This window comes from Dasypus novemcinctus, chromosome 22 (assembly GCF_030445035.2).
Source record: "Dasypus novemcinctus isolate mDasNov1 chromosome 22, mDasNov1.1.hap2, whole genome shotgun sequence".
In the NCBI taxonomy this organism is placed as follows: domain Eukaryota; kingdom Metazoa; phylum Chordata; class Mammalia; order Cingulata; family Dasypodidae; genus Dasypus; species Dasypus novemcinctus.
In genome coordinates this window covers 46,304,751-46,315,504 of record NC_080694.1, presented here as the reverse complement: position 1 = coordinate 46,315,504, position 10,754 = coordinate 46,304,751, and the positions used below count along the sequence as shown (strand labels likewise).

The following is a 10,754-nucleotide window of genomic DNA, read 5'->3' as shown; positions in this document are numbered from 1 at the left end:
GATCTAGGGAAGCAGTTGTGGCTCAACTGATAGAGCATCTGCCTACCATATGGAGGGTCCAGGGTTTGATCCCCAGGGCCTCCTGACCCGTGCGGTGAGCTTGCCCACATGCAGTGCTGATGCGCGCAAGGATTGCCTTGCCACGCAGGGATGTCCCCCGCATAGGGGAGCCCCATGCGTAAGGAGTGCACCCCGCAAGGAGAGCTGCCCCATGTGAAAAAGCGCAGCCTGCCTAGGAGTGGCGCCGCATACACAGAGAGCTGACGCACCAAGATGACACAACAACAAAAAAGCGACAGTTTCCTGGTGCCGAATGACAAGAATGCAAGTGGACACAGAAGAACACATAGCGAATGCACACAGACAGCAAACAACGGGGAGAAGGGGAGGGAACTAAATAAACAAATCTTTAATAATAAAAAAAAAGAACCAATCTAGAACCCATTGTAGAAGATATAATTCAAGAGAAAGAAATGTTCTCCAATGGCTTCTCTTGAAAACAAGCCAAGAGAACCTCCAGGGAAGATGGCTGAGCAGGGAGCTAAGCTAGAGCCAGGAGCTCACACAGGTTCGCTTCTCTCCCTTGCTTGCTTGTCTCTGTGATGGCTTCAGTCTCAGGCCATGCAGTAGCACCAGGAGCTCAAAGCGCGAATCAGGGAAGTGGACTTGGCCCACTGGATAGGATGTCTGCCTACCATACAGGAGGTCTGCAGTTCAAACCCTGGGCCTCCTTGACCCGTGTGAAGCTGGTCCATGAGCAGTGCTGATGCACGCAAGGAGTGCCCTGCCATGCAGGGGTGTCACCCACATAGGGGAGCCCACACACAAGGAGTGCGCCCTGTAAGGAGAGCTGCCCAGAGCGAAAGAAAGTGCAGCCTGCCCAGGAATGGCGCCACACACACGGAGAGTTGACACAACAAGATGACGCAACAAAAAGAAACACAGATTCCCAGTGCCACTGATAAGGACAGAAGGGTTCACAGAAGAACACACAGCGAATGGACAAAGAGAGAAGACAACTGTGGTGGGGGGAGGGGAGGAGGGAAGGGGAGGAGGGAAGGGGAGAGAAATAAATTAAAAATAAGTCTAAAAAAAACTTGTAAGAAATTTTTTAAAAAAGCACGAATCACTGTACATCCAAATGCCAGTGAAATAAGACCTTCCCAATAGTTCCTACAAAAATCCTAGAATTGAAGTTCCTCTACTCTGATTGGGTGATACACCCGCACCTGCTTTCCCTCCCAGTTCCATAAACGTGTACTCCTAACAGCCTTTTATGAGTGCCTAACACTCTCTTTTCAATTCTCTATATTTTGATAGCCACTTAATCTCTTCCTCTTCCATAGGCACTCCCGTCTCTATTCCCAGCACCCTGTGGCTCTCTGATGGCTCCTAACACCTTCTTCTTCCACCGTGTAGGTATGCACAGATGGGTGTAAAGGAAAAGAATTCTGAGGACAAAGCAATCTCATTTTTCTTGGTAACTGCTACCTGGTGCCTTGTGCATTTCATTCCTTCAGTCAGTCAGTCAATAAACATTCACTGAGCGCACCCAACGGACCTGAGACAGGTGCAATAGGCATTCAAAAAGGTCACTGAACTGAGCACCTGTAGTTACAATCACCCTTTACATACCAGTAGGTCATAGCTAACATTCATGCCCTACGTTTTAAATGCCCACTTTGCAAATTTCTCGTTTCCGTGGTGCTCTAATCCGTACGTGCCATCCTCTCGGCCCTGCTGACAGCCACTCTTTGGGGGATCTCCGACCGGGATCTTTAATCTCTAAAGTGTGGGGCCGTTGGGTGATTACTTTCCTTGTCGGGACTCCTCGGTAAAGAATATGCAGATCGCGCGGGCAGCAGTAAACGCCTGCGGGTTCCGGGCTGGCCCGCACTCTTCTCCCCGCCCAGGGTCTCGTCACCCGAGCGGGGCGGGGACTCGCGCGACGCGGAGGGCCTGGCCTCTCCCACGGCTCTGGAGACCGGCGAGCCCCGCCCGCGCGCGGGCCAGGAAGCAGGAGGTGCGGGCAGCCGGCTGGGGCGCTGGGGGCGCGCGTGGCCGGCGCCGAGCGCGCGCGCGGCAGGAGCGCGCGAGCAGACCGAGGACCGCCTCGGGGATGGACGGCGGAGCCGTCGCGGCAGAGAGACTGAGGCGCTCGCGGACCTCCCCGCCCGCCGGCCGAGGCGGAACGGCGAGCGGCCTGAAGGCGCTGCGGGGCGGCCTGGGGACGCTGCGCCCCCGCGCCGGCGCGTCGCGGGCCTCGCCGCTGCTGCTGCTGCTGCTGGTGCCCTCCCCGCGCCTGGCGGCGGCCGCCCCGCGCCGCCCGCTCGGGGACCGGGAGCGCCCGCGCCTCGGCGGCCCCGCTGCCCCCGCGCGCCCCGGGCTGCCCCAGGGCGGGCCTAGCGGCGCGCGCAGGCGCTTCCCGGGCCTCGCCTGCGCCCTGCACCTGGGCCGCGCCCCGGCGGTCGCCCCGGTTTCCCTCAGCAGAGGTGAGGGCGGGCCGCGGGGCCGGGAGGGGCGTGGGCTGCGGCTTCTGTCCGGGCCTAGGCAGCCGAGCTCCCTCGGCCTGTGCCCGGGACGCGGGGCCAAAGGCCCCGCCGCGCCCTTCTGGTCCGCGGGAGCTTCGTCAGCTGAGAAATCCCAGTTACTCAGAATCCCGGGCACAGGGCGTGGGGCGCAAAGCCTAACCCGGTATGGAGGGGGCGCGCGCCCGGTTTCCGACTTTAGGGCTCGGCGTAGGCGCGGCTCCCTGGGCGCTCTTGGTTTTACGGAGCACCCAGCTTGCTCGCGGGTCAAGTGGGTGCTCGAAGGGCGCGCAGGAGGTTTGCGGGTTTGAGGAACCGGGAGCGGGTGTGGCTTGAGCGTTTCCCACATGGGAGAGTCCGGGTTCAATCCCTGCCCCCCACCCCCACCCCGTACCTAAAAAAAAAGATTGAGGAGCGATGTTCTGGGGAATACAGGGATTTTTTTTTTTCTTTTAACAATTTAATTTCAAACTAGTGGATTCATTCATTCATTCATTCATTCATTCAGCACTAGCGCCCACGCTGTGGCTGGCACTTTTCTGGGCACTTGGGATATCTCATTTAACAAATCTTTGCCCTCTTAGAACTTATTCCTAGCAGAGGAAACACTATTATGTGAGTGTGTAATTTATTTATACATATGTAATTTATACCTGTTGTTTATGCATGCATATGTAATTTGGTTTAGACATAATTTGATGAGTGCAACAGGGAAAAGTAGCGGGGTAAGGGTTGGGAAGTGGATGGCCATCCTGTTGCAAATTTAAATAGGGTGATGAGAAAAGTGCCATCAAGATGGCATTTGATTAAAGACAAAGGAAGTGAGGGAGATCGTGTCCTGCATTCAATTAGCAAAGTCTAAACAGATCCAGTTTACCAGTTAGCAAACTGTTGATTGAAAAAGTCGTCATTTGGGGTAAACTTTATTAATTAGAAAACGACAGAAAGATCACTTTGGTTAATCTATGCATAACCATCAGTAGCCGTCAGTAACCACACATTTTTTTCATATTTTTAACAAATGCCCACTAAGTGTTGACTACATTGAAATTTTTAAAATACCGTTGGCAGGTCGAGAAACTGACGGGTAGCACCACAAAGTGAACAAGCTTTAGAGAGGTGGGAAGGAGCAGTGAACTATTAGTATCTGCAGTATTTAGGAGTTGGCGATGGGTGGGATCTTTAGTTCTGAACTTTCCCTTTTGTTGATTTTTTTTGACAAGCTGGTAACTTCGGATGTTTTCCTCATTTCAAGGTTAAGGGTTAATAGGGAAGAGTGTTTCTCGTGGTTTGCTAGCATGTGAGCAAAGTGATACTGGTTGTATTAGTCTCAAATCACCTCATCTTACAAAGTGCAGAACACCTGCAAGGAAGCCAGGGGTGATGCTGCCCAGGTACCATGAGCAAGGAAGGATTTTGTTCCTTTGTTTCCTGCTCTGTGGTTTTTTTCATGTCTATGATTTTCAAAAGGACTGTTTATATTTAAGGATATTATGAACAGGAAAATTTGCATTTGGTTTCCTCTTCTTTAGTCCTCTTCTGTAAGTTTTTAATTTTTTTAGTATGCTGAAAGTCCTCCAAAAGGGGAATTACTTAATACATTTTAATCAAGCTCAGCCTACTTGCTCCCTGGATATTGGTGGAAATTCATAGTTCTTGGGTCTCCTTTTGTTGTCACAATAAAAGAGGAAAAGTGAGAAGAGGTGTTTTGAATGACAAAGTATTGCTCCACCTTCGGGCCATACCCTCTGGCAAAGGCAAGTTGGTGCTCAGCTGTCACAGGGTTGGAGAGCCAAGTGGAAAGTGGCCAGCCCTTTTCTCCACTTTTCAGAAGGAGATATATATTTTTATATATATGTCATTTTTTTAAAGTAAACTTGCTATTTCTGGTCCCAGTTGATTTTGGAAAAGAAAAATCTGCAGTAACCAATCGGTATTGGCTTTTGCTTGCTTAGAAAATAGTTGAAATAGTTTGTTTTATATGTGTGTAGAGGTGGGGGGGGGGCATTTTTGTGTAAATCACGTGAATGATCATTTTGTTATTAGAAACAAGAAATTTGGGACTAGAATAGTCCAGTTACTTTTCTCGGGCCAGTTTTAGGCTCTCAGATGCATGGGACAATGCAGCTGAGGTCTGAGATCCGGGAGGTAGAGAGCCCTAGAGAAGTGCTTTCATTCATTTGTTTGTTCATTTACCCTGTTTCTTGGGCTGGGTCTGATTTCTTTCTAGACAGTCTCAGGATCCAGTTGTAGAAAATTCATACAATTCAATTTTTTTTTCTTTTTTTGAATGTGTTCCTTGCCTTCAATATGCTAGGCCCTTGGTTTGATGCTAAAGATACAAAAATGACTAAGACTGCTCTTGGGAAGCTTGGGTTAATAGAAGATACAGGAAATACACTAATAACATAATAAGTGGTCTGAAAGGGTTCTCTGTACTGAGCTCTGAGAATACAGATAAGAGAACAATAAAGATTGTTCGCTGACCTGGGTGCAGATAGCAGAGAGAACATAGGATTCATAGGCATCATGCCATTCCTACAACATACGGGCGCTTAGCAAATTGTCAGTTTCATTGAAAAGGGATAAAAAGGAGGCTTCAGTTTTATCATTTGGGAAAGGGGAGCAAGCCCAGCCAGAGGAGGAAGAACCAGCCTGTGATAATGAGAAAACAATAACTTAGGTACCTAGAAGGAAAGCTGAGAAGGTAAGTGTGGGCTAAATTAGGAAAGTCCAAGAAACTTAGATTCTAGGCTAGTGGCTCTTTAAATCTGAGGGCCCTTTCTTTCACCATTAAGCACACACGCATACAATAGTTGTTGTACTTTATATTTCGTCAGTCTGCAGAGTGCTTGATACACCTATGGATTATTGGATCTCTGGCTCGTATCTTGCAGCTGACTGTGACCATACCCACCGTCCCCTTCCCAAACTGCCAGTAGGCTGGGAACCAGTGACGTGGGCTACAGGGAAGCATCAGGTGTGTAGGATCTAGTCCATGTCTCGTGTTTGCACTCTTGTGATTTTCTTTTAGGGTGTTTAGGGGCGAAAGCTTGAGAGTGTTAGCTGGCTAGCTGAAGTATCCTTCTGGTCATTCAGGAGACCTGTTGAGGAACTCTTTGACCTTTGAGTTAGTAGATGATTCTTCTCTCTCCTGCCACTCTTTTCCAAAACCTGGCCTCACACTGGTGCCAGTCCATGGCATATTTAGAAAAGTGAGGATAAATATGTAGCAAGATTTTCATATAGGTAAGTTCATCACATTTAAATGGAGATTTTAAATTTTAGTTTGTCTATCTCTTTCTATTTTTTTGGTGGCAAAATGTCTTTTTTTAGTATTAGGGTAACAGTAAACAACTGTTAAGTTTAAATGTCCGTTCTTGACAAAATGAAACATTGGCAACCCAGTTGTTTCTCTTTTTTTTTCTGTTTAAAAGTAAAATTGAATTTTTCTGATTTTTTAAAGTTTTGTGTCTTTTTTAAAATTATTATGATAACATATATATATATATAACAAAATTTCCAGCGCAGGTGTAGCTCAGTGGCTGAGTGCCTGCTTCCCAGGTACAAGGTCCCAGGTTCAGTCCTTGGTACATGCTTAAAAAAAAATTCCCATCTTAACCATTCTTTTTTTTGTATTAGAGAAGTTGTAGGTTTGCAGAAAAGTCATGCACAAAATACAGGTTCCTTTGTATCAGCCTGCTATTAATACCTCTGTTAGTTATGGTAGCAATTCATGAAACTATGTTTTTATAATTGTGCTATAAATATAGTCCATCATTTACACAGTAGGGTTCACTTATTTGTGTTGTAGAGTTCTATTTTTTTTTAAGTTTTCTAGTAATTTGTACACTACCAAAAATTTCCCCCATTTAAATATATAATTCAGTGCTATTACTTTCACAATGTTATGCAACCATTACCACTATCCAGTACCAAAACTTTTCCATTATCACTATAGAAGCTCTGTTCCCATTAAGCATTAACTCCTCATTCCCTATCCCCACCCCAGCCCCTGGTAACTTGTATACTGGTTCCCAACTCTGTGAATTTGCTTATTCTAATTATTTCGTATTAGTGAGATCATTCAATATCTACCCTTTAGTGTCTGGCTTATTTCACTCAACATGATACTGTCAAGCAAGGTTCATCCATGTTATCACATATATCAGAAGTTCATTCCTTTTAATGGCTGAGTAATATTTCAGTGTATGTACACCACGTTTATCTGTTCATCGGTTGATAGATACTTGGGTTGCTTCCATCTTTTGGCAATTGGAATAATGCTGTTATAAACACTGCTGTGAAAATCTTCTTTTAAGTTCCTGCTTTCAGTTCTCTCAGATATATACCTAGTAGTGGGAATACTGGATCATATAGTAATTCTATATCTAACTTTCTGAGAAGCCACCAAATTGTCTTCTATAGCAGCTGCACCTTTTTTATATTCCAACCAGCAATGAATGGGTGTTCCTTTTACTCCACTTCCTCTCCAACGCTTGTAATTTTCTGTGTTTTTAATAGTGGCCATTCTATTGGGTGTGAAATTATATCTCATTGTGGTTTAGATTTGCATTTCCTTAATGGTTAATGATATTGAATATCTTTTCATGTGCTTTTTGGCCATTTGTATGTCTTTGTAGAAATGTGTCTTCAAGTCTTTTGCCCATTTTTACATTGGATTGTCTTTTCATTGTTAAGTTTTAGGATTTCTTTATATATTCCGGATATTAAATCCTTGTCGGATTTGTGCTTTCCAAATATTTTCTCCCATTGAGGAGGTGGTCTTTTTACTTTCATGATAAAGTCCTTTGAGGCACAAAAGTTTTAATTTGGATGAAGTCCCATTTACCTGTTTTTTTCTTTTGTTGCTTGGGCTTTCAGTGTAAAGTTTAAGAAATCATTGCCTAACACAAGGTCCTGAAGTTGCTTACCTCTGTTTTCTTCTAGGAGTTTTATAATTATGATTCTTATATTTAGGTCTTTGACCCCTTATGAGTTGATTTTTGTATATCCTGTGGAGTAGGGGGTCCTTTCTCATTCTTTTCCGTGTGGAGATCCAGTTTTCCCAGCACCTTTTGGTGAAGGGAGTATTCTTGACCAATTAAGTGGTCTACACTCCTTTGTCAAAAATTAGTTGACCATAAATGTAAGGGCTTATTTCTGAACTATTAATTTGATTCTGGTGGTCTCTATGTCTGTCCTTGCGCCAGAGTCATGCTGTTTTGATTACTGAGGCTTTGTAATAAGTTTTCAGGTCTGGGAGGTTTGAGCCCCCCAATTTGTTCTTCTTTTTCAAGATGGCTCTTCATATTTGGGGTCCCTTACCCTTCCATATAAATTTGATGATTGGCTTCTCCATTTCCACAAAGGCTGTTGGAATTAATTGGGGTTGTGTAGAATCTGTAAATAGCTTTGGGTAGAATTGACAACAATATTTAATCTTTCCAACCTTGAACATAGAATGTCCTTCCACTTATTTAGGTCTTCTTTGATTCTTTGATTTATTTTAGCAATGTTTTCTAGTTTTCTGTATACAAGTCCTTTACATCCTTGGTTAGATTTATTCCTAGATATTTGATTCTTTAAGTTGTTGTAAATGAAAATTTTTTTTCTTTATTTCTTCTTGTGATTGTTCCTTACCAGTGCATAGAAACACTACTGACTTTTGGTTGTTGATCATGTACCCCCACCACTTGGCTGAATTCCTTTATTAGCTCCAGGACTTTGTTGTGTTTTTTTCAGAATTTTCTGTATATAGGAGCATGTCATCTACAAATAGGGAAATTTTCACTACTTCCTTTCTGATTTGGGTGCCTTTTATATCTTTTCTTTGCCCAATTGCTCTGGCTAACACTTCCAGTCCACAATGTTGACTAACAGTGGTGACAGTGGGCATCATTGTCTCATTGCTAATCTTAGAGGGAAAGTTTTCCGTCTGTCAGCATTGAATATGATATTGTTAGGTGAGGGTTTTATATATATACCCTTTATATGTTGAAGCGTTTTCCTTGTAAGTTTTCAAAGTATTTTTTTAATTAAGAAGGGGTGTTGGATTTTGTCAGATGCCTTTTCTGCATCAATTAAGAAAGTCATGTGGTTTTATCCTTTGATCTGTTAATGTAGTGTATGGCACTTGTTAATTTTCTTATATTGAACCATCCTTGCACACCTGGGATAAATCCCACTTGATCATGGTATAGTTCTTTTGACAAGCGGTTGGATTCGGTTTACTGGTATTTTGTTGAAGATTCTTGCATCTGTATTTATGAGGGAGTAGTCTGAGATTTTCTTTTCTTGTGTTATCTTTAACTGATGTTGCTATGAGGGTGTTGTTGGCCTCATAGACTGTTAGGGAGTGCTCCCTAACTCTTATTTGCAAGAGTTTGAGCAGGATAGATATTAATTCTTTTTGGAATGTTTGGTAAATTCCCTTGTGAAGCCATCTGGTCCTGGACTTTTCTTTGTTGGGAGGTTTTTTATTACTGATTCAATCTCTTTACTAGTTATTGATTCATTCTCTTTACTAGTTATTGGTTTATTGGGGTCTATTTCTTCTTGAGTCTGTGTAGGTAGTTTGTGTGTTCCTACAACTTTCTTTCTTCTAGATTCTCAAATTCATTGGCAAATGTTTGTTCATAGTATCTTATAACCCTTTTTTGCCTGTGGGTTCTGTAGTATGTCCCCCTTTTCATTTTTTTTTTTTTTTTCAGATTTATTCTTTATCCCCTGCCCCCACCCACCCAGTTGTCTGCTCCCTCTGTCCATTTGCTGTGTGTTCTTCTGGGTTCACTTGAATTCTTGTCAGCGGCACCGGGAATCTGTGTCTCTTTTTGTTGCATCATCTTGCTGCATCTGCTCTCCGTGTGTGGCCCTACTCCTGGGTAGGCTGCACTTTTTTCATGTGGGGCAGCTCACGGGGTACACTCCTTCTGCATCGGGTTGCTCTACACAGGGGACACCCCAGTATGGCACAGCACTCCTTGTGCACATTAACACTGCACATGGGCCAGCTTCACCACATGGGTCAGGAAGCCCTAGGTTTGAACCTTGGACCTCCCATGTGGTAGGTGGATGCTCTATCCACTCAGCCAAATCCACTTCCCTTGAGCCAATTTCATTTTTTTTTTTGAGTGATTTTTTTTTAATTCATTTTTTAAAAATATTACATTCAAAAAATATGAGGTCCCCATGTACCCCCACCCCCGCCCCACTACTCCCCCCATAGCAACATTCTCCTCCATCACCATGACACATTCATTGCATTCTGAGCATCGCTGCACCTCATGGTCAGTGGTCCACATCATAGCCCACACTCTCCCACGTTCCATCCAGTGGGCCATGGGAGGATCTACAATGTCCGGTAATTGTCCCTGCAGCACCACCCAGGACAACTCCAGGTCCCAAAAACGCCCCCACATCTCATCTCTTCCTCCCATTCCCCACTCCCAGCAGCCACCATGGCCACTTTTTCCACACCAATGCCACATTTTCTTCAATTACTAACCACAGTAGTTCATGAGTAGAATATCAGTAAGTCCCCTCTAATCCATATTCTATTCCTCCATCCTGTGGACCTTGGATTGGTTGTGTCCATTCCACATCTATGTCAAGAGGGGGCTTAGATTCCACATGGATGCTGGATGCAATCCTCCTGCTTTCAGTTGTAGGCACTCTTGGCTCCATGGTGTGGTGGTTGACCTTCTTCAACTCCATGTTAGTTGAGTGGGGTAAGTCCAATAAACCAGAGTGTAGGAGCTGAAGTCTGTTGAGGCTCAGGGCCTGGCTATCATATGTCAGTCCAGAGATTCAGATCCCCTAGATATATCTTAAACCCCAGCACCAGCTACAATTCTGGTAAAGTAACAGGAAAGGCTTGTGAAAAGAGATCGCATCTGAGTCCCACTCCATCACACAGAAATACCTGCTCCAAAGAAGGGCCAACTGACATGGCAGTGAACTCCATCTGCCATGACCATAAAACCTGTGGGTCTCTGTAGCCCTCAGAAGAACCAATACCTGGGGTTGTATCTACTTTATCTGTCTCTGAGACTCTGCTCGGGTGTGCATAAGGGCAACCCCTCTGATAACCTCCAGTCTCTTTTTGTAGAGACTCATAGCCATATAAACTCATTTGTCCTTTCCATTTCCCCCTTGATTTAGGTCAAAAAGCATTTTTAACTCCTGTTATTATATGTAGACAGGGATATTCTGCTGGTCTGAGTT

The 10,754-nt window shown here is 44.6% G+C and overlaps 1 protein-coding gene across 2 annotated transcripts in view; it reads left to right on the top strand.

Annotated features, from left to right (window-relative positions):
- The first annotated feature begins 2,058 nt into the window (after positions 1–2,058).
- MCUR1 (mitochondrial calcium uniporter regulator 1) overlaps positions 2,059–10,754 on the top strand; it is a 32,239-nt gene continuing 23,543 nt past the window's right edge. Inside the window, exon 1 of one of the 2 annotated variants that reach the window (XR_011647040.1) lies at positions 2,059–2,492. Coding sequence is in view for 1 of the 2 variants with exons in the window: in XM_058285244.2 (XP_058141227.1) it covers positions 2,120–2,492 (373 nt within the window). In the remaining variant the exon portion in view is untranslated. The remainder of the gene's footprint in view (positions 2,493–10,754) is intronic. The other variant, XM_058285244.2, reaches the window with a different exon arrangement.